General features: G+C 42.7%; 1 protein-coding gene across 3 annotated transcripts in view; it reads left to right on the plus strand.

Moving 5' to 3' along the window:
• Positions 1-27,178, plus strand: part of WDR59 (WD repeat domain 59) — a 104,126-nt gene that overhangs the window by 23,388 nt on the left and 53,560 nt on the right. For all 3 annotated transcript variants that reach the window (XM_025426830.3, XM_025426831.3, XM_025426833.3), the window contains exons 2-9: positions 2,616-2,665; positions 6,965-7,100; positions 11,650-11,735; positions 12,838-12,918; positions 15,367-15,404; positions 18,951-19,039; positions 22,216-22,332; positions 26,234-26,311. In XM_025426830.3, the coding sequence (XP_025282615.1) occupies positions 2,616-2,665; positions 6,965-7,100; positions 11,650-11,735; positions 12,838-12,918; positions 15,367-15,404; positions 18,951-19,039; positions 22,216-22,332; positions 26,234-26,311 (675 nt within the window). The remainder of the gene's footprint in view (positions 1-2,615; positions 2,666-6,964; positions 7,101-11,649; positions 11,736-12,837; positions 12,919-15,366; positions 15,405-18,950; positions 19,040-22,215; positions 22,333-26,233; positions 26,312-27,178) is intronic.

Raw genomic sequence — 27,178 nt, forward strand, 5'->3', positions numbered from 1 at the left:
ATGACCCAGAGATCAAGAGTCACATGCTCTACCAATTGAACCAGAGCCAGGTGTCTCTCTCTCTCTCTCTCTTTTTTTTTTAGTTTGTTTATTTAAAATAGGCTTGATGTCTTTTATTATTTAAAAATTTTATTTATTAATTTTTTTAGTGATCTCTACATACAGCATGGGGCTCAAACTTAACAACCCCAAGATCAAGAGTTACAGGTGGTTTCGGCTGAGCTAGAGAAGTGCCCCATCCCTTTCCTTTTTCTTTTTTTTTTTTTTAAGGATTTATTTTATTTGTTTATTTGAGAGAGAGAAAGGGAGGGAAGGAGAGAGTGCACCTGAGAGCAAGGGTTGGGGGGTAGGGGCAGAGGCACGCTCAGCATGGATCCCACAGGGATCCCATGGATCCAACAATCCTGAGATCATGACCTGAGCTGAAATCAAGAGACGTCCAACTGACTGAGCCACCCAGGCACCCCAAGGTCCCTGTTTTCTTGCTGATTATTATTTAGGGGTCAGTCACTGTTGGCTCCTAGAGGCCACTTTTAGGGCCCTGCCATGTGGTTTCACCTTCTCCATAGCCAGCAACAACCTTTCTCACATTAAAGGCCTCACCCTTAGTATCTCTGACTGCCCTTCTCTATGACCTCAAGATTTATTTTTTTAAATTGTTTTAATTATTTATTTATTTATTTATGATAGTCACACAGAGAGAGAGAGAGTGAGAGAGAGAGGCAGAGACGTAGGCAGAGGGAGAAGCAGGCTCCATGCACCGGGAGCCCGACGTGGGATTCGATCCCGGGTCTCCAGGATCCTGGGCCAAAGGCAGGTGCCAAACCACTGCGCCCCCCCCCCCCAGGGATCCCTGACCTCAAGATTTAAAGGGCTGATGGGATCATATTTCTCTGTCTCCCCACAACCATCAAGAACTTTTCATCATCTCAAACAGAAACTCCGTGCTTATTAATTGGTAACTCCTTATTCCCCACTCCCTGCCCCCTCAGCCACCTGTATTCTTCTTTCTGGTTTTATGAATTTACCTATTTTCAGTACCTCATGTAAGTGGAATCATGCAGTGTTTGTTCTTTTGTGCCTGACTTGTTTCATTTAGCATAACATTTTCAAGGTTCATCCATATCCTAGTGTGTAGGCCGTTGTGTGTGTGTATACCACGTTTTGTTTATCCATTCACCTGCTGATGGCCCTTGGGTTGTTTCAGGTCTCTATCTTAAGGTCACCTGACTTGGGACCTTAATCACATCTGCTAAAACCCTTCAAAGCAGCATCTAGATTACTGTTTGAACAACAGGGAGAGAGAGTGTGAGTGTGTGTGTATGTGTGTGTGTGTATGTGTGTGTGTGTGTGTGTGTGTACCAATGGCTGAGAGTGCTGGGACCACCTTCGGGTTCTGCCTACACATGCCCTTTAGTAAGATTGTAGTACTTCTATTTTTTTTTTAAATTTATTTATTTATCCATGAGAGACACAGACAGATGCAGAGAGAGAGGCAGAGACACAGGCAGTGGGAGAAGCAGGCTCCATGCAGGGAGCCCGATGTGGGACTCGATCCTGGGTCTCCAGGATCACGCCCTGCTGAAGGCAGCGCTAAACCGCTGAGCCACCGGGGATGCCCATGAGGATTGTAGTACTTCTAATTGGAGGTACCATCTTGCCTTCTTTCATACGTTTATGTATAAGTTGTTCAGAAGAGTGTGGAAATCGCATCTGCTGTCACTGCCTCCCTTTCCAGCTGGGCTCTTCTCCGCTCACAACTCTAGTGGGATGGAGGATGCATGACAATCGCTTTCTATAGTCCAGTCAGAGTGCTCTGGCTTTTTGTCCCCCATATAGTACCTGTGACTTATTTCTTGAGGGTGTGTGAGAGTGAGCAATAATGTCCTGACAGCACAGCAGGATTTGGACATGTCCATATAAGAGAATTTAGGGCTGTAACTGCCATGATGAAAGTCAGCCTCATGCTTCAGCCTGAGTGCAGATTCATTTGATTCATTCTGGTCTTTAGGCATTTGGACATTGGATCCTGAAAAGATGGTGCTCTCTAGGAACTGAGAGACCTGGGAAATGGAAATCATTAGAATGTGCTAGAAATCTCAGATTAAACGGGAGATGATCATCTCTATAACAAGACTATGACCATGGATTCAGCATGGGTGGTGGTTGAATATCACCACTTTCCTTGCTTGGAGAAGGGGTCCATGCCCTTTGGAAAGGTGTGCAGGTGGGGTGGAGTGGAATGATATGTATGTGTTTGTGTGTGTGATGTCCCATGTTAGGGTTTGCTTGGAAGCGGCTCTCAGTAGCTCTGTTAGCTCTCAGCTAGTTAGATACCCTAAGGGTCCTAAGATTATGTCTTTTCAATTTAGAATATACCAGCTTGCTTGTGTGTAATCCTGGTGTCAGGGAACAGATAACAACTGCCCTATTGTGGAAGGGGAGTGTGAGATATGGATGAGGATTAGAAGGCCGGTAAAGCTTCCATTGTAAATACCTACCAGCTGGGGACTTACCCGGGCCATGGGATGGAGACCCAGAGGTGACTATCTGCCTGTCTTCCTCAACCTGAGCTGGCCTTGCTGGCAGAACTGAATATATGTTCTCTCTCATAGGCAACTGCAATGTCTGTGGACTGTCTGGGGCAGCATGCCGTGCTTTCCGGGTAAGTGAGCTTGCACTGTTTCTCTGCTGCGGTTTCTGGGAACAAATTACAAATGAAGAGATTTCTGGGAAGTTGGAAAATACTCTTTCTCTTTAAGCATTGTGGTCATAGAGTTTAGTTCTACAATCCTAATGACTTTGAGGGTATTTAGAGGGATTCTTTGCAGTTTATTTTTGTCTGTGCCCTAACATGTAAGCAATATAATTCCTTTGAAATTTTAGTGACTGGTACTTTGGTATTGTGTATGGCATGAATTCTATAGAGGGATGCTCTGTGGCATGGTATCACACAGGTAGTTATCAGGATCGAGGGCATCTGGGTTCTAGTTTGGCAATGCCATGAATTATGAGTCCCAGGACATTTATCCAGTCAGTCTCCCTGGACTTTGGTTTTCTCATGAAGGAATTTGATTTCATTATGAAGAAATTGAACTACATAATTTCTGTAGTGTTTTCTGGCCAAGCATCTTTAAGATTCTGGCAACTAGGTGCCATTTGCTAAATCACTCCAGTACCAGTGTGATGTCACTTAATGGTCAGAGGCACCCCTCTCTTTTCATATTCACTACCTCTCTAAATTTGCTATATTTTCATTAACTTAGTTGTTTATGAACTTACTTAAAAATTCTTTTTAAAGATTTTATTTTTAATAATCTCTACACCCAAGGGGCTTGAACTCACAACCCCAAGATCAAGAGTCAAATGCTCTACTGACAGCCAGCTAGGCGCCCCAGAACTCATTTATAAATTAAGGAATTATTTTCTATTTCATTATTTTATTTTGAAATAATAATTTACCTTAAAAAACATAGCAAACATTTAAATAATTCAAAAGGCTATATATTGAGAAGTAAGTTTTCCTCCTTCTGTTGGCCCACCTTCCCCCGAGATTGTTACCGATACCATTTTCTTATGTCACTCTGGATGCATAGGTAAGTAACAATTGATAATGTCTCTTTACTGTCCTCTGCATTCAGTTAAAAAAAAAAAAAAACAGCTTTATTGAGATACAATTCACAGACCCGTTTAAAGTGTGCGGGTCTATATATAGTTGAAAAAGTCAGTATAGCGTTACAAGGATTATATTGTCAGACTGCAGAATCCTACCTCACCTTTCCCCCTCGCCTGATTCCACTCACTAGAAGCAACTCATTGAGACTCTTTTAACTGTTTCTTTGAGGTTGCCTCTGTTTTTCCAAATAGTATATATATATTTGGTATCTTGAATCATCCATCATAGATGTAACAAATTGACTTCTTAAAACAGATGAGGATCTAGCACTTTTACTTTCCTTTATGAGTCCCTTACATGACCTTCCCCTCTCCTTCTAATATGGTCATATAATAATTGCTGGGTTGAATCCGTATTTGGGGTTCTTAGACTAATTTTAAGAGGTCCTATACCAATCTGATTCTGGACTTTGTATGTGACCTATTTTTTGTCTTTGGAAGCTTTAAAATGCTATCTTTATCTCTAGTGTTACTTTTACATCCAGGTGTGTGAAGTTTTTTACTGTGATTGCTTTGGTGTATGTCTTTTTTTCATTCATTGTGCTGGGCACTTGGAGGACCCCCCTCCTTTTTTTTTACATCATTTTTTTTATCTAAACAAATAGAGACATAACATGTACTTGGCATCATGTAGCCATATTAACAACCCTTGAAATACTCAGTTGCTAAGGAATAACTTTGTCTCAAATGTTAGACTTTTCTGCATTCACTGATGTGGATATTGTCATTTGTAGCATCTGAGGTGGGAATGGGGATCACTTCACTGGAAATCAGGCAAACATTCCTGCTTGGCTGTGTTCTTAGATACGTAGATTATCCATTTGATTTCTCAACATGATCTTGAAGGTACTCCATTTCATTTTCTTACATTGAACTTGAAAATATATGAAGTCTGTACTTAAGTGAACAGCATGAGCAAATTTACAAGAATATATGCCCGTGTAATCCCTATTCAGGTTAAGATTCAGAGGAGTTTTTAGCGCTGTTGGAAGGCCCTTTCAGTCTGGAAGCCCGTGTCTTCCAGCTTGGAGAAATCTTCCTGCCCTGTGTCTTTCGTCATTCCCCCCTCTATGCCATGTTCTCTTAGTCAATGTTGGATATCCTGTGGGGATTCTCTGTTGGTCCTTCTTGTTTTGCATTCTGGGAGTTGCCCTCAGCTTTAACTTCTCACTGTTCTATCAGATTTCTTTATTTCAGTTATGCTTTTCATTTCCAGGAGCTCTCTCCTGTTCTCTGTCCTTTACCTTGTCTTCTGTAACCTGACAATGGTTACTGTAGGTTTCTTTTCTCTGTATTACCTCTTTGTTCTTTTTTCTCTCGATCATGTTGTTGCCTGTCTCTCATGTTTCCTCTAGTGACTGGTACTCACTGGCTCCCCATGACTATCAAAGAGTGATCAGTTTACATGTGCGATTGTGGGTTTTGCCAGAGAGAGGTCAGGTGGGATCTCTTTTTTTGGGAGGGCATCCAGATGTTGTTATCTCCCAGGTTCTGTGTTGTTAACTTGTTTACCTTTCTTTTTTTCTCTTGGGCTGGTCATTTTCCCCTGAGAAGAATCCTCTTGTCACTAGTTGTCTGAAGAGGAAAGGTCAGTGTTGTGCATGCTGAGTAGGGAAGAGGCCTGATGGTCTCACACTCCACCTTGGGCCCTGTTTTGAGCACAGCTCCTCATACTCACATGCTGCTGTGCCTCTTGTACCAGGCCTGGGGCTCTTCTCAAGTAGTTTCTCTAAAGCACATTGCCCCCCTCCCGCCAGGTGATGGAGAAGTGGTCACTCAACTCCGTGGGGTGTGCATGAACTGCCTTCCTTGGTGCTCTTTCAAGCCTGTCTTGTTCTGTTCTGCTTTTGGCTCTCTAGCCTTCTCTGTTCCCCTTGCCCGTAGGCTGAAGCCTCCAGCTCCTGGGCTGGGGTGGGTTCCACAGGGTGAATCAGCTTGCCTCTCATTCTTTTCCCCTCTGTGGGCATTCAGGTGTTTGCATTCTTTCCATCCGTTACCATTTGTTCATGCACTCTTCACTTCCTCTCTTTTTTTGCCTTTGTGAGTTTCTGTCTTACATTTTTACTTACTTCAGTGGGTCTTCAGGAGGGAATGTATGTTCAATCAGGCATGTTTATCCTGAAGTGCTCACTTTCTGTGGCTCTATGTTCACTCTGTAATGCCTCTGACCTCCCCTGATGATCACACACCCTCTCTCTGTAGCTGTCTATAGCTCTATAACCTTTCTCTGTTGTTGATACTAACGGGAAGATGCCATTGTTCTTGCTGCAGGAACAGGTGATGCCTTCAGAGGAGGTCAGAGATTCTAGATCTTTGTTCTGCACGAGAAGTTCCAGAAGTTTTGTGAATTTGTGTCTTGCCTGTGTTTCCCTGCTTCCCCCCAACCCTCTCTTGTGGGGTTTCTGCTAGAGTTCCATGTGCCATTTTAATGTGCATTTCTTATCTCTTCTGAGCAGAGAGATTAATCTTTTTCTTTATCATTGAGCCCACCCATCCTCATTGATACCGAGGGGCTTGGAGTGTTCTCTAACGACAGCTAATGGCTACTGAGATGTTGATTGACACACCAAGGATTTTTCACTTAAAGGGAAAATAGGTGAACATAGGACCCTGTTTTCAGAGCCTTTATATTGATTGGCACCTTGAACATTATCAGTGCTTAATATGTCATTTTCATTATTATTTTACTGGTTATTATTTCCTTCTTGATAGACTTAATTGCTTACAGCAGGTAGTCTAGTTGCAAGGGAGTTTGAGATTTTCTCTAGGATAATGGGCTAAGGGGTGAGTGATGTGTGTAACACACATTTATTGAATGCAAAGGACTGTGCCTAGTGAGGAGAGATTGGAGACACGATCCACACTTCGCTCAGTCTGTTCAGGACTGAAGCCTTCCCATCAGTAGTTTTACTACAGAGATAAATGCTACAGTCAGATGCATACTGCGCCATGGGAGTAGTGTGGCAATAGGGACCAACCCTAGCTGGGCAATTGATGGGAAAAGACAGACAGACTTGGAGCTGAATCCAGTGGGTAGATGTCAGACTTCCAAGGATCCAGTGGGAAAGGCCATCTCTAGTGACAGGCTCTCACAGGGACGTGGCTTCCGCTTGCTTAACAATCACCTTGACTTCCTCTTGTCACTCGTATGCCTTTCAGAGTTGATAAATGTCATACACATCTGGGATTTTTTTGAGCATGTTTACAAACCAGATGTAGTTCCAAGTGTACTTTTCTGTATTAATGCTAATGCTGTTATATCATTATAATATTGGTGTTGTTTTCCCAGCCGCCGATTCTTATACATCGTTAATCTAGATGCCCCTTTCGAAGGTCACCGAAAGATCTCTCGCCAGAGCAAATGGGACATTGGAGCTGTGCAGTGGAATCCTCATGACAGCTTCGCACACTATTTTGCAGCTTCGGTGAGCTCATTTTAGGAGTACAGTAAAAGGCTTTTAAAAGTGTGAGCTGGAGCTGGTTAGATCTATGTTCTATGTAGACTAGAAAATGTAAACCTCATTTCTTAGGCAGAAAAGAAATGTGGATGATTCTCAAAGGAAGATTGAAGCAAATTACAGACATATATGTACACATCCACACGTGTGTTTCTAGATGTGAGCAGAATTGTTGGCATCCATGGTGTCAGTTCTTACGTTTCTGAGACTTTGAGAGAGGAATGAGTAGATACCTCCATTTTGTGTGTGCGATACAACCTGGCAGGTAGATAACTGTCCAGTGACTCTGACCTTCATTGCTTTCAGAGGGATCAGGAGTCTCCACGTACCCATCCACTCAGAGGAAAGGATTCTGTCTTGATTGGGATTTATTAGATCAGCTAACTTCCTGAGATTTTATGTGCTTGTTTGTTTGTTTATTTATTTTAAAAAAATATTTATTTATTCATGAGAGACACAGAAGAGAGAGAGGCAGAGACATAGGCAGAGGGAGAAGCAGGCTCCTCACAGTGAGCCTGATGTGGGATTCAATCCTGGATCCGGGGATCACGACCTGAGCTGAAGGCAGGCGTCCCTTATGTGCCTGTTTAGATGTGAATAATTAGGTTTTCCAAGGGATTCATGTCTAAAAAAGGATCTGGGCTAGATCATCTCACATGTTTCACCAGATTCTTTATCAGCATTCTGTTTTTCTAGAACAATTAGAGATCTAAACGTTTGGCTCCTTTTGCACTGGGCCAGGAGGACAGTATTTAAAAGGAACCCTTCTTATCATCCAGGAGATGCAACCATTCGCGATGCTTTCTGGGTCTGTTCTTATCAGAAATGACAGTCTGTGAGAGGAAGCATCTGAGGAGAAGGAAAGAAGAGCAACGTTGTCAGCTTTAGAAGGAACAAAAAGCTGCTCTTCCCCGTCATTTCCAAAATAGAATCTGACTGTCTGACTCTCACCTTAGACGTCTGAGGTGGAACTGGTTTAGGGAACTGTTCTGAAGGAGAGGGCAGGGCCAGTCTACTGCTTTCCCATTCCTGATCCCTTTCCCATGTGTTAGGAAGAATGCTCTTTCTGTTGGCTTATGCCTAGAGGACCTTTAATCCCTTCACCCTCAGCCCCTGATCATTTGTTTTTTCTGTTTGTTTGTTTGGCTTTTAAAATTTTTTTATATTTTAAGATTTTATTTACTTATTCATGAGAGACACAGAGAGAGGCAGAGAAAAGGAGGCAGGGACAGGAGAAGCAGGCTCCATGCAAGGAGCTCGATATGACGCTCGATCCTGGGACTCCAGGATCACGCTCTGAGCCGCAGGCAGACGTTCTACTGCTGAGCCACTCAGGCATCCCAGCCGCTGATCATTTGGTCCAGGATTCCTCAGCCTCGGCACTAGTGACATCTCAGGCCAGACGATTCTTTGTGGTGGGGGCTGCCCTGTGCATTGTAAGAGATAAAGCAGCATTCCTGGCCCTTGTCTACTAAGTCCCAGTAGCCTCTTTGCCCTCCCCATCATCATAACAACTGAAGATGTCTCTAGATATTGTTAAATGCCCCTGGGAAACAAAATAGTCCCTGATTGGAAACCACCGATGTAGGCTGACCAGTCAGTACTTGGCTCGAGTGGATTAACACTGCATTTGTTTATGAGTGGTGAGATAGCTTTTCTTACTTTTTTTTTTTTTGGACAATTTCTTTTCTTTCTTTTTTTTTTCCAATTTTTGTGAGTCATTTTAAAGTGGACAATTTAATGTCATTTACTACATTCACAATGTTATACAACCACGTGCCTCTCTGCTTCCCAAACATTTCCATCACTCCAAAGTAAAACCCCTTACCACTAAGCAGTTTCTGTCTCTTCCCCATCCCCACAGCCCCCCTCAACCACTAGTCTGTGTTCTGTCTCTGTGGATTGATCTGTTCTGGATATTTCATATAAATGGAACCATACGATTTGTGCCTATTTTCTCTGTCTTCTTTATGTTGTAGCATGTATCAGTGCTTTACTCCTTTTACGGCTGAATACTATTCCATTGTGTGGCTGTAACACATTTTGTTATTTATTTATTTATTCATTCATTCATTCATTCATTCATTCATGAGAGAGAGATAGAGAGAGGCAGAGACACAGGCAGAGGGAGAAGCAGGCTCCATGTAGGGAGCCAAACGTGGGACTCGATCCCGGGACCTCAGGATCAGGCCCTGGGCTGAAGGCAGGCGCTAAACCACTGAGCCACCCGGGCTGCCCTGTAACACATTTTAACTGTTCATTCACTGGCAGACATTTGGGCAGGCTGCTGTGAATATGGCTAAAATGAATAAATATATGTGTACATGGACTTTTTTGAGTACTTGTTTTCAGTTCTTTTGGGTGTATACTTAGGAGTGGAATTGCAGGGTCATATGGTAAGTCTGTGTTTCACTTTTGGAGGAACTGTCAGACTGTTTTGCACAGTAGCTGAATCGTTTTATTGTCCTACCAGCAATGTATGAGGGTTCCAGTTTCTCCTCAAGAAAATTGTTTTCTCATTTTTTCCCCTTTGATTTTTAAATTACAGCCATCCTATGGGTATAGAGTGGTATCTCACTATGGTTTTGATTTGCATTTCCCTAATGACTAATGATGTTCAGCATCTTTTCATGTGCCTGTTGGCCACTTGTAGATCTTTTTTGGAGAAATGTGTATTCCAGTCTTTTGCTCATTTTTTTTTTTTTTTTTTTTTTTTTGCTCATTTTGGAATTGGGTTGTATGTCTTTTTGCTGCTGAGTTGCCAGATTTCTTTATATATTCTTGACACTAGACTCATAGCAGAGATAGGATTTTTTTCAAAGGTTTTATTTATGTTTTTTTTTTTTAATTTTTATTTATTTATGATAGTCATACACAGAGAGAGAGAGAGGGGCAGAGACATAGGCCGAGGGAGAAGCAGGCTCCATGCACCGGGAGCCCGACATGGGATTCGATCCCGGGTCTCCAGGATCGTGCCCTGGGCCAAAGGCAGGCGCCAAACCGCTGCGCCACCCAGGGATCCCTATTTATGTATTTTAGATAAAGAGAGAGAAAGAGCCAGGCGAGGGACAAGCAGACTCTGCTGAGCATAGAGCCTGCTGCAGTGCTAGAGCTCATGACCCCAAGATCATGACCTGAGCTGAAATCAAGAGTCATCCACTTAACCCACTGAGCCATCCAGGTGCCCCAGAAATATGATTTTCAAATATGTTTCTGATTCTATAGATTATCTCTTTATTGATAATGTTCTCTGATACATAGAAGTTTTGATTTTGATGAAGTTCAATTTATTGATTTTTTTTTCTTTTATTGCTCTTAGTTCGAAGGCAACCTTTTTCAGGAGACAGAGCAAGTTTTGGAGTTAGGGACATCTGAGGTCAAGTCCTAGCTTTGACACTCACTATTTTATCTTTAGTGCTCTCCCAACTCTCTGAGCCTCAGTAACGTGGCTGTAACACGTTACACATTGGTGATGACATCCAGTATGCAGTATAGTGTGAAAAGAGCAGAGGGCAGGGCTCTTAGGATTCCTAGTATGTAGATTGGCAAATACTGGAAACGGCAGGGGATATTATAAGATGAGGGGACTTTCCTTTTCATTCCTGTTCCCATTGGAAGCTGTTTTGTATCCTAACTCTTTGACCAGGAATTTAGAATTGGAAACTGATATTTCTGGATAAAAACCTCAGAACACTGTACATAGGTCTGTCTCTGAGCTAAAATGAAAGTCAGTCTGGTAATATATAGATACTAATGTATCTGTACCTATATATCAGTTCAGAAATATATTAAATAGATTGCCTATTAGTAATCAGATTATTAAAATCTTTATTCACTTTTGGTGTATTTCATAAGCTCTTGATATTTAAATATTTTGCTGGCTTGTTGTTTCTTTTAGTGAAATATAGCTTTTTCTTTCCTCCTTTCCCTATTGTAGCGTGGTTTCTTCTGGCCAGTTTTTCCTATGTCTTTTTATTTAACTCTTTAAGAAATTCATTATAGGTGGATTTCAAGGAATCTTGTATAATTTTGCCTTCTAGGATGGACACCCCTTTGGTTTTGGTTCTGTTTTCTTTCTCATGCATTTGTATTTTTAAGGCATGATGGAAAGACTCCAGGGATTTGATATGTGGGAAGGGTGAGCTAAAAACATTTAGTGTGACAGCAGCTGGAGAGATGGGTGTGTGACCTTCAGAGTTGGGAGGTGGTCCCCTAGCAGCCAGGGGACATCTCTATAACCCATCACCCATGGGCTCAGCTGTAACTGTTCAGGGTGGGCTCACTTTGAAGATAGCACTGCCCTGTAGAGTCCTGTGTACTGAGCTAAAGTGGGCTCAAGTGTTAATTGTACTTGTTTCCGACAGCTTTGTAAGTCAGTGAGTTTGTAGGCTCTTTACTGTGCAAGGCGGCTTCTGCAAGGCCTCCTCTTCTCTTCTCAGCCCTAGGCAGAATGTGGTGACAGCGTAGGTCCTGATGTGTTATTGGCTGCCTTTTTTTTCCCCTTGTTTCTTTCCAGAGTAACCAGCGGGTTGACCTTTACAAGTGGAAAGATGGCAGCGGGGAAGTTGGTACAACCTTACAAGGCCACACTCGTGTAATCAGGTAGGCACTAGCTCCCCATAGCCCCTGGCTTGTCTCACTTTGTCATAATCCCTTGAGAATAGAAATGAAGGCACCATCCTCCTTCCATGGCTTGACCTTCTGTGTTGCGTTGGTCACAGGTGGCTGTTGGGTCCTTAGCATTCACGGTTGTGATGGCTCTCACAGTGGAGATCAACTAGTATTTAGGAACAGTATTTGTGTAACCGCTAACCTCAATCCCAGGTGATACTCAGAGAGATACAGCCCAGTCTGAAGTGAAGGATTAGAGTTGATTTTTGCCATGGGACAGGGAGACACGGTTCTGCCAGAGGAATCGTTCTGCTCGCGGTGGGCAGTGCCCAGAAGTACAGACACCAGGATGCAGCCCTCTTCTCTTTTCTCCAACAGCTGTGGGGTGCCGCACAGAGCTCCTACATCAGACTGTCATCTGGCCCTGTGATCACCTCTTGCCTGTGGCCCTGGCCTCAGGAGTGTTTCTCAAACCACCCTATCCTTGGGTCACTATTTCTGGATGAGAAGGCTTGTCCTGGGAAGTAGCAAGCGGGGAGTGAGGGATGGGGGAGGTTGACCCAGGAAGTGCTGGGAAAGGCCAGACCCCGGCCTGTGTTAACTGCGTAGGAACTGCCATTCTAGCAGGGGAGACCTCAGAGATGCTTTAAGAGATGTATGGATTTCCAGAGCCCTAGTACTTAGCACACTACTGTAGCACTCTTAGCTTTAAGAGATGTTGGTTTTACTCAAGGTACCTGTGGTTGAATCTGATTTAGAGAATGAGAAGTCAAAAATTACTTTGTGTTTTTGTTCTCTGTGTGTGTGTGTGTGTGTGTGTGTGTGTGTTTGAAGTTGAAATCCTCCATTTTTGTGGGGGGAGCGAGTGATAGAATAGCTGGGGATAATAGGGGGAAGGACCTGAAAGGTTTTTTTGTAGCTCAGTTAAGTCCTGTTCATTCCCAAAGAAGTTTGGAGATTGCCACCCTAAGACATGTTACAGAGGCCCATTAATGATGACTCTCTGAAGCCAATAGAAACTAAATCTGCTGATGCTTTGGAATTTGGACTCAATTTTTCTCTTCGTCGTTCTGTTTATTTCTCATGTTCCCAGCGACTTGGACTGGGCAGTGTTTGAGCCGGATCTCCTGGTTACCAGCTCTGTGGACACCTACATTTACATTTGGGATATCAAGTAAGAACAATTCAAAGGCCAAACCACCAAGTTATGGGACCAGCTGGGACCTTTGTTTTAGAGGTCTGGCATCTTAGATTTCCCCTGGATGCAGATCCTGAGATGAGGCTACATTGCAAGTCCATAGTTTAGGAGGTGACAGAAACGCTGGTGGGGGATACAGAAGAGAGACAGGACTGGGAAGGCTGTATAGGTGGAGGGTGTGTTATTCACCTGGGTACCACTGTGAACAGGTGGTGTTTACTCCTACCAGGGATTGCTAGGTGCTGGCACATAACTCCTTCCTCAGAGGTGTCCTGCCTTCAAGGGCTCAGGAAGTGGGCATACCATCCACTGTCATTGGTTGAAGGCTGCCCCCTGGGACCTCACTGCCCAGCACCTCAGGCCTGTCACAGAGGTTTGCACAATAGGCTTCAGCAAGCAGGAAAATCTCTTTGGCAAAGAAACACAGGTGCTGGCATTTGGAAGTCAGACGAAAGTTTGACTGAAGTGGGGGGTTTTGATGGGTACAGACACACATCTGCTATAGCAAGCAGTGCTTTGAGACATGTCTGCTTTCCTCTTTGTGAGGCTTCTATCCCCGAACTGTTAGTGCCAGTGAGAGAGTGCCCCTGCTCAGGGTCACTGTTCGTGAAGTGAAAAGTGGAGCACTCAGCCCAGGGCCAGGCATGTCGCTAAGTTCTTAATAAAAGTCTGTTCCCTTCCCCCTTTGTAGAGTGAAGTTCCCTTTGCCATCACAATTTGAGGTCACTAACAAGAGGGTATAGTCCGTAGAGTTCCCCAAGTGGCACCTCCGTTCCCTCAGCAGACAGCGGTGGCTCTGTGATGATTTACACTGAGGGGACAGACCAGGGCAAGGGATCCGTGGCTGACTCCCCTGCATCCCGCTCAGGCTAGAGCCTCCATGGTGATGGGTCTGAGGGCAGTGCAGAGTGGGGAAGGGGCACAAAATCCGGGGGAGGTGGAAGGGAGATGCTCTTAGATAAACAAAATTCCAGGGAGCTACGGGGCAAGGTGAGAGTATTCTTTGTGTACATGAAATAATTGTTTTCATAATTTAAGGACTGGGAGACACTGAACAGGTGATTCCTTTTCAGGCTTTCTAGATTGTAAGTCTGAACTGCATTTGGTCCTGGCCCTCCTAGCTCTGGGGTGACACCTGGTTCTGTCACATGACTCTTTGGTGGAGATGTTGCCCTTTGGCTTCATAGGGAGCCCAGGAGTCTTTCTCTGAGAGTCTCCCATTGTATCCAGGAGTGGGGTTTTTTTGTTTTTTTTTTAAGATTTTATTTATTTATTCATGAGAAACAGAGAGAGAGGCAGAGACACAGGCAGAGGGAGAAGCAGGCTCCCTGCAGGGAACCCGAAACGAGACCTGATCCCCGGTCTCTAGGATCACGCCCTGGACCAAAGATGGCGCTAAACCGCTGAGCCACCTGGGCTGCCCCACGGAGTGGGGTTTTTGTTTTTTGTTTTTTGTTTTAAAGATCTTATTTATTAGAGACAGAGAGAGAGGCAGAGACACAGACAGAGGGAGAAGCAGGCTCCACACAGGGAGCCTGACATGGGACTCAATCCCGGGACTCCAGGATCATGCCCTGGGCCAAAGGCAGGCACTAAACCACTGAGCCACCCAGGGATTCCCCATCTTCACTATTTTTTAAGTGTGTGGTTCACTAAAATATATTCACATTGTTGCATGACAGATCCCCAGAACTTTCTCATCTTAAAAGAGCTGAAACCCTACTCATTACACACACAGCATCCCATTTTCTGTTTCTGTTGACTTGACTACTTTAGAGACTTCATACAAGTGGAATTGGAGTCATGCAGTATTTGTCTTTTTATGACTGACTTATCTGACTTAACCTAATAACCTCAAGGTCCATCCATGTTGGAGCATGTGACAGGATTACCTTCCATCTTAAGACTGAATAATATTCCATTGTATGTAGAGACCACATTTCGTTCATCCATTCATCTGTTGGTGGGCCCTTGGGCTGCTTCCACCTCTTAACAACTGTGGATATCAGAGTAGCTTTTTACTTCACCTTTGAAGTGCTGCTGGGAAGGTCCTTGCAGAGTTATGCCTCCATGACCGTCACTTTGTTGCCACTAGGATAAATGGCTCCAGGAATGGATTCTCTTGGCTTCTTCCATCTCTACATCAGGGTCAGGCAGGCCATGCCGAATCATGTTGTTTGCTTTCTGTGGCTACTACTATGTGATTTGAAATCCAGACTCAGCCTCATTTGAAGTAGCTCAGAAGGTTCGTCCCTGAAGGGACATAGGCCTCTCTGTACACTTGTTTTTAAGGCCCTCATATTCCCTCTGAACTCTAAGCACCCAGTAAAAGGGAAGTGGAGAACTGTGTGTGGAGGGAGGAAAGTTCTAGGTGGATGGTGGCTTGTGAATTGGGCATCTGATCTCTGACTTTTCTATTCTTAGAGACACAAGGAAGCCCACGGTTGCGCTGTCCGCTGTAGGTGAGTATATACTCCTCCTGACTCAGTTCATTTCTTCTATTCCTTCTCTCATGGGTCTGCCCCTCCCCCAGTCCCCAGCCTGGCTTTCATCCCTACTTTCATGGGCACTGCTCCTACCCCTGTCCCTGGCTTGGCTGGGTGGGATTGTAAGTCCCTCCTGGTAAAGGATTTGCTTCAGGCTGCTCTCCTGAGTTAGAGTCAGGACTGCTGAGTGTGGTCAGGAACTTATTTCAGGAGTCAAGGACAGGATACAAAATGGTTTGTTTTTAAACTTTTTATTTTGAAAAATTTCAAATGTGTATGAATATAGAAGACAATAAATTGCTTTGTGTTCATAATCCAGCTTCAACAACTGTCACCATCCAGCCAGTCTTATTTATTTCCTCTTAACCTCTACCCACTGTCCCACCCCCCATCCTCATCTCCTTTGGAGTTATTTTGAAGGGTGCCTGAGTGGGGTGGCTCAGTTGGTTAAATGTCCAACTTGCATTGGGCATGAAGCTTACTTCAAAAAAAAAAAAAAAAAAAAGGAATTATTTTGAAGCCTGTCCTGGGTGTCATATCATTTCCTTAACAAGTATTTTAGTAAGTGATATTTCTATAGGAGAAGAATCTTGTAAGATAATGTAACCACAATACCGTGAATGGACCTAAATAAAAATGTTAATGGTGGCTCTTTAATATCAAATATTTGTCAGCTGTTATTGTTGTTTTACAAATTATTTAAGTCAGAATCCAAATAAAAAATATAAGTGGTTGATGTATTTCTCATCTTTTGTAATTGGTAGGTTTCTTTTCCCTCTTCCTTTTTGGTTTATTTTTCTTTTCGTGAGGTTTATTTACTGAAGAAGCCAGGTTGTTTTTCCTGTGGTTTCCTCACAATCTAGGTTATGCTGATTGTGTCCGCATGTTGTCATTTAATATGGATACACTGGAACTTTGAAATTACTTTCTGATCTACCTGTTTTCATTGCTCAGTTGGAATTGACTGTTTTTGGAATTCTGCTTTGGGGCTGTTACCGGGTATTCCCAGTAATTACTGAGAACATAATTTGGGCATAGAACTGGTGATGAAGCCCAGTCATCAGTATTGTGGTTTGAGGATTTATTTATTTACTTTTGGAAAGATTGAGAGAGAGAGAGAGAGGAGTTGGGGGCCTAGAGTGAGGGAGAGAATCCAAGCAGACTCTGCATGGAGCCCAATGTGGGGCTCGATCTCACAATCCCAAGATCATGACCTGAGCTGAAACCAAGGATCACCTGCTTAACCAATGCCCCACACAGGTGCCCCATCAGTAATTTATTTTGGCATCCTTGTTAATATATACATAATATGTCTCTTAAATCCTGCTGCTTTGTATCTTTTTGGTACATCTGAATTCACATTTGATGTTTGCTCCAAAATGATCACATGATTCTTCTTTTTTTTTTTTTTCGACATCTCCATACCTTATCATCTAAAGACACTGAGAAAAAATAAAATAAAATAAAGACACTGAGCATCATGACTGTATTAAGCAGGTGGATTATCTGTTCTCTGCAGTTAGGGACCTGTTTTTTTCAGTCCTCTAGACCAAAGTCAGCATTTGTGTCTGACCTGAGGAGATGCTCTGTAAATGTTGTTTAATGGCAGTAGTAATCAAGCACCTGTGCCTCTGTGCTAAGTGCTTAATAAATCTGCTGATTTAGGCTCCCCTTCGCCCCTGCCACCTTGACTTTTAGGCACTATTGATCTGAGACACACGATGGCCCATAGACATGGTTGCGGAGGATATCCAATTGAATAAAAATACAAATGGTCTGTAAATGCCTCAGTTACCTCCCTGAGATTTTGTTGCTTCTACTTAGAGGTTAAGTTAGATTGGTTGTAGAGGAGCTGTAAAAAGAAAGACAGCTCTTTTCTTTCAGCCTACTTGTTCTGATTGCTTTCTCTTCTGTTGTAAGTCCTCTAAAGAAGGCCTCTTTCATTTTGCACCTCAGTGAGATTTCTAAGTGGTAGCAAAGCTGCCCTGGGAGAAAAGCAGCAAATGAGAGGTTGTAGATTTTGGTAAGCTCCTTGATCTACCACTCCCGGAGAGGTACAACCTTGGCTAGTATTGTCTCCCAGGGTCCATGGCCCCTATCTCTCCGTGAGTGTGTTGTTTATGCCTTGGGGTAGGGAGTAACAAGAGCCTGTGTGTACTCGAGTATTCTATGTCCAGGAACACCTAGGGGCTGGGAACTCTGTTTGGCTCTGTTGTCATAATCCTAGTAGAACAGGTTGACTTAGCCTCTGGAAGGCTTCATGGTTCGATGGAGCCCTGCACTAGGGAAAGTAGATTTTTTGGAAATCCTTGAGTACTTCTATCTTGAGGGAATGGGGCAGGCTCTTCCTACTCACTTTTTCCTTGAGCTGAGACCCTCTCGTGCGAAGAAACTGTCTCCTACACTAGCTTCCCTCCTTTAGGGGTCTCCACCATTCATTCTTAGGTGACTCAAGATGCCCTGTATCTCAAGCAAAAAACAAAACAAACCAATATCCTCACCCAAACCAAACAAGGATAACTTCTGGGCCTTAATTCGATTTCCTGTTAGATTCTGAGTCCTTGGTGTGTCGGTCCCACTCTAGACTTCTTGGATCAGGCTGCCTTCCAAAGCCCTGGATCCATGATGGTGTCCCCAGTAATAAACACCCACCCAAAAGGGGAAGTATTATGTGTGGTCTGAGCAAGGACAAGAAGAGATGGGAAGGAGAGCCATTGTGTTGTTCTGGTTTAACTTAATTAATTTGGTTATTTTTAAGAGTCAGCTAGAAGTGCTGATATGTCCTAGTTTTTTACAGGTCTCAGCCCCTCTGGCATCTTATGCTCCCTTGTTACTGTTGTTACCTTTTTGTGTTGACAGAGTGGTGAGAGGACTCTGTTCACAGAGCCAGGGACGTTCCTGTTCCCTGATTTAATACCGGGCCAGTGGCCATGCATAACCACTGATGGGAGGAGAGAGTGTGGGGGGTGGGTGGGGGCGCGGGGGGGCTGGTGCACATACACTTTGGAGGGCAGAATTGGGCGACCCAGGGCCTTATTCTTCAGTTAAGGTTCAGGAACCTTTGTTTCTCCAAGGTTGCCCTCCTAAATAGTAAGGGAGTAAGCGGGAAGGAGTAGGAATCAAGCAGAGGCTCTTCCGAGTGGCAGCGCCAGGTTGGCCAGCGGGTGACAGAGAGCCAGGTTGTGTAATGAGTAGTCAGTTACCAACCAATAGAGCCATGTTGAGCTGCTGCTCATGAGAAACTGTTTCCCTGCTGATTCTGCACGGAGGTAACCTGTAGAGTTCTTTCCTAAGTGAGATTATTTCCTCAATTAGGTGACTCTGATCCTGTTCCAATGTGTTAATTCATTTATTTTTTGGCCTCATTTTCTCTTCAGTGGTGGAGCTGGTGTGGTCATAGAAACTTGAAGGGTTCTATTCTCCTTCAGCTGGAACTCGTTATCCAGCCACCCTGGATGCGCTCCACTCTGGTGCCAGAGGGGTTGAGGGCAGCTACTTTCTTCCCCTGATTTGTCTTTGCAGCCGGTGCCTCACAGGTCAAATGGAACAAAAAAAATGCTAATTGCCTCGCCACCAGTCACGACGGGGATGTGCGGATATGGGACAAGCGGGTGAGTAATCTCTTCCTCTGACCCCAGTTCATCTGTAGTCCCTCCCAGGGGAATGAGGAGGATATTGTCAGTAAGCAGGACTCATCTTGAGAAGAGGCCCGGGTGCCTTCTGCACGGTGCCAAATTGCCATTTGAAGATCACAGTTACCAGATGACATTTGCTTTCTGATCGAATTGATGTTGAAAGAAGATAGAGAATATGATGATCAGTGTTTAAGAAAATAAACTGGGCCTGACCTAAGTTAGAGCCCCATTTTGCTGCCTCCTAATTATGATACCAGCTGAGTCATGACACTTCTCCAAGCCTCAGTTACCATATCTTCAAAACGAATATAATAATAATGAGTGTGTGTGTCATTGAGGAGGTCAAGCCTGGGGACCAGACACTATTCTAGAATGGTCAGCAGGCTTCTTATCCCTGCCCCGGATGGCAGAGGACAAACTGGTTGTACTAGGACATACTCCATCCTAAGTATTCTTGGTATAAATCACTGAGGTGAGGAAGTTAGGGTGCTCAAATTCTCTCTTAGACATCCAGCTGATCCATTAACCTCACAAGAGCTTGCAGAGCATAATTTCTCCCTGTACACCCTGTGTAACTGATGGGCAGGAAAGGTGCAGGGTCCTGGGCTGCTGCCACCATGGAGAGTCTGTTGTTTGGTTTGTTGGCATCAGTAAAAATAATGACATGGGGAAAGGATCCCCCATACCTAACTGCCAGATGATTGGGTAGTAATGCACTGAGCAGTCAACTTTGTAAGACCTGGGGTGTCATACTGCTTTCTGCTTCCTAAAACTGGAGGCTAGAGCTCCTTAGCCCCTTAGCCTCTGTAGGGAGTGCCTACTTTTAGTTTTCCCGAAACTATCTGCCTGGATGCTGTCTGGTGTCAGTATGGCTTCTGGCAGCCCTGCCCTTTGCCTGTGGCAGGGAGTAGGTCATATGGCTGGGCAGAGATGGGGAGTCTGCTGGATTAGGCGACACAGCCTGTTAGGGAATCGTGTGCTGGCTGAAGCCCTCTGCCTTATGTGGCTCTTAGATGAAAAGGTGATTTTGTAAGTATGGGTTAGATGGGTACATCTTCTATTGTTTTTTTGTCTCTGTCTCTTAGTCCGGTCTGGTAAGAGCCATTCTCTCCTCTCTTTATTTCTTAAATTGTGATTGATTTTGTTCCTTGCATCACTAGCACAGCATTTAAATGTAGTAAATGGTTTAAATAAAATATTTGGCTAATTTGTAGTGCATACACACTTGTTTTCAGGCCATAGGCAAGACCATTTTCAGGCCATAGGCAAAACAAACCATTTGGGTACTTAGGCATAAATCCTGTCAGTACTTTTCCAAACTAGTATTAAAAAACCAGTAGTATTCCTTATGTTGCAGAAAGAGACGGCCAAACTGTTCCTCTCTAGTCTTCTCAACTGGTCTACTAAGAGTCCTGACTTCCCTCAGCAATTTTATTTATTTATTTATTTTTAAATATTTTATTTATGGGCAGCCTGGGTGGCTCAGCAGTTTAGCACCACCTTCAGCCCAGGGCGTGATCCTGGAGACCTGGGATCAAGTCCCACGTCAGGCTCCTTGTATGGAGCCTGCTTCTCCCTCTGCCTGTATCTCTGCCTCTGTCTCTCTCTCTGTCTCTATGAATAAATAAATAAAATATTTAAAAAAGATTTTTTAATTGCTGAGCCACCCAGGTGTCCCAATTTTATCTACTTTGTATAAAGGGTTTTAGCTTTTTTTTTTTTTTTTTTCTGTTAATACTTAAGACTTTTGTTTAGATCGATTTAAAACTTGTAGGTCATATTTTTCCTTCTCTAGCACTTGCGAGTGTCAAAATAGTGCTGATGGCACCAAGCATCAGAGGCTTTTAAAAAGTGCAGTATGGGTGGCAAGGTTGGATTTCATTCAAACACCCAAATGACTAATAGTAACATTTACTAAACGTTTACTATGCATAGGTATTGTTCTCAGAACTCTTGTTATAACTAACTTTAAAGTAAGTACTATTTTTATCCTCGTTCTACAGATGAGTAAACTGAGGCCTGGTTTGTTGTCGGGATTTGAACTTAGGGAGACTTTTTCTGGAGACTACCCTTAGCCTCATAGACTAATGCTAATTATAGAAGTAATAGATGTCTGTAGAAAATGTAAAAGAGAAAATAAACATTTATAGACCTATTACCTAGAGACATGCTAACATTTTGGTGTTTTCTTGTACTTTTTAAAACACATGGTTTATCGTACCATGTATACGGTCACATATACTTTTTCCATTTAATGTTATAATAGATACATCTTCCCTGTGCTATAATCCCTAAATCTAACATTTAGTGGCTATATCATATTATGTTGGAGAGCTATACCATAATTGACCCTAAAATTTAATTATTCTCCACTTTTTGTGTTGTTTCTGGTTGTCTGGTGTTCCAAATAACACCAAGATGAATATCTTTTGTTATCTAAAGCTTTTTGTGAAATTGGAATATTCTCTTAAGAAAGGAACATTTTAAGTTGCTTGGTAAAAATTGTCAAAGTTTTTGCCAAAAGGTTGTACTATTGTGTATAAATACCAGCAGTGACAAGTGCAACCTCACCAGCGTTGAGTATTATTTACAAATATCTTTTAATCTGATAGCTTAATAAAATCTTACTTTAATGTATATTTCCGAGGTTTCCTCCTGAGCTTGCTTGTTTTATATAAGTTTATTAATCATGTATAGTTTTCTTTTGTGCAGTGTGTTCATTTTCTTTTGGGATCTTGGTGCTCAATTACTTTAAGATTGGTGGTTTTACCTCCAGTCTTGAGGTCAGGTCTGTTTGAATGTCACAGCCCCTCTCCTTGGGTGATAGTGAGGAAAGGGAGCAGGGGTTGTAGACTGTACTACTGAGGGGAAGAACACCCAATACCCTGTATCCTTCCGTAAAACCATGAGTGGGGCTGGAGTAGAAAGAAATCAGGTTCACAGGCCCATAGAGAGAGCATGTGTGAAGGAGAGCTGGGTAAGTCTTCTTCTGTTTTATTTTTTTTAAACAAAACAAAGTGGAGTTTCTTAAGGATAGATACAGTACCCAGTAGTGTTTTTGTGTCCCACCCAGCCCCCAGCAGACTGTTACATGGTAGGCACTCAGTGAATTCTTGATAAACTGACAACATTCGGTGCTGATCCTGTTGTAGAAACCCAGTACAGCAGTGGAATATCTCGCAGCTCACCTCTCTAAAATCCATGGCCTGGCCTGGCACCCAGATGTTGAGCACATTCTTGCTACTTCCAGTCAAGACAACTCTGTCAAGGTGAGTGACCCATGGGGACATCTGGGGGAGCTGTGTTTGGAGGCCTCAGATTTTGTAACAGCACTTTCTTCAGAAGGAAAGATACAGTCAGCATAGCGTGTGTGCTTAGGGGTGGGTGTGCCTCTTGGGGAACTGGGCCAGTAAACTTGGTTGCGTAGGCCAGTAGGAATGATGGAGTAGCGTATCTCTGATGTGGCTCCTGGGATTTGTTCAGAGGGTTTTCTTCTGTCCCTTTGTGAAAGGAAGTCAGACTAAACCATTTAGAAAGGAGAAGTTTATTTGTAAAGAAGCTGCCAGGAAGTCAGATTTCAGGAAACAAAACAACACAAAACAAAACCAGATAGAAGTAAAGAAGAAAAGCTCACAAAATTGTTAAGGTTACCAAGTTTATGATTAGTCTCCCTGAGGTAGAAAACCAGCAGTTTTCTCGCATGATTATTGTATCTGCAAAAGTCAGGACATCTTCAGTCATCAGCATTGCAAAAGTCAGGCAGAGGGTTGTTTTACTAGAGATTCTCTCTAACTTACAGGAAATGCTCGAGGGTTTATGTGTTTCAGTGACCCTATTATTTATGGTTTATCTCCGAGTGCAGCATTTCTTGTTTGTTTTTCCTGGCTTGACCATCGGATGCAGAGCACAGGGTCAGCCTCCTTCCACGGGTCCTCCTTGTGGTTGGGTCCCTGTCTGGAAGGAAAGAAATTTGGCCATAGAAATTTGCTTAGTAATTTTGTGATTCCGCATCATTAACAAAATGCTTTGTTTATGTGGGCACATGTACAGTGTCATTTTTTGGTCTGGTGAGCAAAACTAGGATCATAACACTAAGGCCTGAAAAGTTAACTTCTGTCTTGAGGTTTGTAAATCCCTTAGGGTTGTCATTCACTTTTATGTGGGTAGCTTTTTTTGTTTGTTTTGGGTTTGGGTTTTTGTCACCTTGTCACCAAGTTCAGAACCCAGAAACCATCCAGTTCACATCCTCCTCTTTCCTTAAGTTTTTTGCTATTCAATGACATTTTTACCACCTGGGAGGCTGGAGTCCATGGGTTGTAAGGCAGCTAACAGGCCACTTTCCACATGTGAAACTCAGTCCTTATTCCTTGTTTGTAGGCCGAGATCACAAATTAAATGAGATTTTTAACATGGTATTTGATTTATTCCACTGTGTCCTGGTGGAAGGAAGACAGTTTTTATTGAGTATATATGAATAGCATAATTGGAAAAAGTGGAGCAGTTTTAAAGGCACTTTGCATAATGGTCAACCATCGTTTTTAGTAATTTGTAGATCAGGCTCAGTATGTCATTTTTTTCCCTACATAATCATTTTCTTAAGTTTACCTGATAATACATCAGCTTATAATTTGTAGTAATACGTTTTTATTATTTTTTTATTTTCTGAATTTAAGCAGTGTGCCAGAATAAGATACCGTTGAATGAATATTTCACCTGAGTTTGTAAATTGTTAAACTGTGAAACTCTTGAATTGAGGGGTAGAGCTAGATCGCAAAGAAAGCAAAGGATTTTGATCATTAAAAATAGAACACTAAAACAAAGTAGAACATTAAAAAATAATAAAAATAGAACATTAACTACAATGAAATTACTTCATACTAGTTTAATGATTGTTTTTTTCCCTGATCTTGGGTTAAGCAGTCTACTTAACAACATTACCTTCTTCTAGATAAAGAGTCCTGGAAATCCAGACACAGTTCCTTGGTACTTCCTGACAGATGTATAATTGCCCGTGGGTCATGGCTGGCCTTACTAAGAGCCCTGTACTCACAAGGCTGTGCAAAAACTTGGTTCTTTCTTGCCTGAGGCTCTTCTGATATTTCTTCAGAAACCTTCCTTTCTGTTCTATAGCTTGTAGCAAGGGCCTTTTGGCAAGTAAGAGAAAAGCAGAAATCACCAATGGATGAGAGGATGGCATAGCTGCTCTGGTTCTTAGTGACCAGTCTGTCAGATTGAAACAGACTTAAGTGGTTGCCTTGAGAATAAGATCTTGTTATCAAGTGAGTGAGGACTTGGTCAAGTCCCCAGAGTTCTCTTGACTTAACCCATAATAATATGTTATAATGCTCACCAATTGACCATACTTAAATCTGAAAACAAGTCTTTTTTTTTTTAAATAAAGGATTGGTTCTGTTAACAGTTATAGTGACAGTCTATAAATAAACATGAATGTGCTTCTGTCCAAGATGAAGAGTAACTGGTAGCTGAAATATACTAATATTTTACTTGGATATAATTAACTTGGGGGGCTGAACTTTTTTATTTGCTGGTTTTTCACATTGGCAGACTTGATAACAGGAAAGCCTTCAAAAAGTGTTGACCTAATTAAAATTCTGGAGGATGCCAAGAAGACCTAATGATTTCCAGTTTCCCTTCTTTGAGAAGATAAGGGTTATAGTTTTCCCTATAGCCATCTGGGAAACCTCAAAGCAGTTTAGATGGAAAAAACATCCTAACAATTTTATTATTTTGCATATTAAGCCCAAATTTGGCAAAAAGAGAGTTGTCAGAAGAAACAAGAATTAACCTCTTGTGATCTGATCCTTTTATAGCCACACTCTCCTCCAATCCCTAACTTCTGTTCTCTATCACTGTAGTTTTGTTTTTTGAGAAGGTCATTTAAATGGAATAATTTCAATATGAAACTTTCTGAGTTGTTTTCTTTCACTTAGGATATAGCACTTTCAAGATCATCCAAGTTGTTTTAAGAATCAATAGATCATGTACTTTTAGTTGGTATGTACTAATCTCTTCTAGAGATATACTACAGTTTATTTTCTGTTGAACCTGTTGAGGGACATTGGGTGTTTCCAATTTTTGATGATTGTGAATAGAGCTGCTATAAACATTCACGTGTAGATTTTCCCATGAACGGAACTTCTCAGTTTTCCAGGACAAATACTTAGGAGTTGGGATCACTGGATTAATGGTTAATGCACATTTAACTTTTTAAGAAACTGCCAAACTATAATCTATTTTTGAAAATAATTTCTTAAAAAAGAAAAGAAAATAATTTCTTAATACTTGAATAGTTCAGAGTTTCCTCCTGCCTTTGGTGCTCTACCGTTTCCTGCTTCATGACAAATGCTTGGGTTCTGAGTGTAGCTTTCCCTTCACTAGAAAGCACAGGTGTCTCTAAGGCACAGTATGTCTGGTTCACCTATATGTATTCCGCAGCCTCATGTTCCTCATGCTCAGTGGTGGAGTGGGTGAGTGTGTACATGTCCAAACAGCCACCTCTTCCTTGTGTAAGCTTGGGCAGGTTAGACTGTTTAGTAATTTAGCTCCTACCTTTGAGAAAGAAATGAATAACACCCATTATTTGGTGGTTGTGAAGATTAAATAGGATCAAAAACCTAAAGCTCTAAGCTCCATCTGGAATGCAGTATGCAGTCAGCACATCAGCTATTGTTAGCAGTTAGTTATGTTGTCCTACACGGCATAAAAGTGACACAGGGTGGAAACATGTCACTCTGACCTTTCACTTGCAGGCCTGTTTAATTGTCCTCCTGAAGGCGGGCAATTCTGTAATGTTTATAGCTGGGGAAGGTTTGTATCTCTGCCCTGCTCCGATGGTGAGGGGGCTGCCAGGACACACCATGGACAGGGAGCCAAGGGACCACAGGCTGAATTAATTTCAATTGTTGAGTTTTTTTTTTTTTTTAAAGATTTTATTTATTTATTCATAGAGATGCAAAGAGAATGAGAGAGAGAGGCAGAGACACAAGCAGGCTCCATGCAGAGAGCCTGATGTGGGACTCGATCCAGGGTCTCCAGATCACGCCCTGGGCTGCAGGCGGCGCTAAACCGCTGCACCACCGGGGCTGCCCTCAATTGTTGAGTTTTTTAACGGCATTTATTTCACAAATTATCCTGCTTTCTTTCTTCCAGTTCTGGGATTACCGCCAGCCTCGGAAATACCTCAGCATTCTCCCTTGCCAGGTGCCTGTCTGGAAGGCCAGATACACTGTGAGTGGGATACCCTAACCTCCTGCTGGAGAGCTTCACCGCGGTGTTCCAGACATGGAGGCCAAGGGCTGTCTTCTCTTATTTTCTTTGTGAGGCAGTTTTCTCCTTCTGTCTTGGCTGAGGGGTGGGGCAAAGGCAATAATGACAGCATCAAAGCTGTTATGTGTCTAAAAACTTGCCCTTGGAATGTTGGGGAAGAATTGGTGTGAGGATCGCGGACCATAGACTGACTGGGAGGCTGGGCTGCAGGAAGGTGCTCACTAATGACAGGGGAAGGGGGTGCAGATGGAGCTAGTGGGTTGTAGGACTTGCCATCAGTGGATTGTGGTGGAAGGACATCTGGTTTTAGATTCAGAAGACCTGGGTTTTGGGTCCATCGGTGCCTTTTAATTTTTTCCCAAGATTTATTAAGATGTAATGGACATGTAACATTGTATAAGTTCAAAGTGGACACCCATTGATTTGTACACTTACGTATTGTAAGACTATTAGTACCACGGCATTAGCTAATACCTCTGTCACATCACATAATTACCATTTCTTTTTTTTGTATTGAGATCATTGAACATCTGCTCTCTTAGCAACTTTCAAGAGTCTAGTACAGTATTTTTAATTATCATCACCATGCTGTATTTTAGATCCTCAGAATTTACGCATCTTCAAACTGGAAGTTTGACCAACATTTCCCCATTTCCCCCACCTATCAGCCTTTGAATCACCATTCTACTCTCTGTTTCTAGGAACTCAGCTTTTTTAGATTCCCTATAACTGATATCACACAGTATTTGTCTTTCTCTGACTTATTTCACTATGCATAATGCTGAGTCTACCCATGTTGTGGCATATGACAGGATTTCCTTCTTTCTC

Source organism: Canis lupus, chromosome 5 (genome assembly GCF_003254725.2).
Source record: "Canis lupus dingo isolate Sandy chromosome 5, ASM325472v2, whole genome shotgun sequence".
Taxonomy (NCBI): Eukaryota; Metazoa; Chordata; class Mammalia; order Carnivora; family Canidae; genus Canis; species Canis lupus.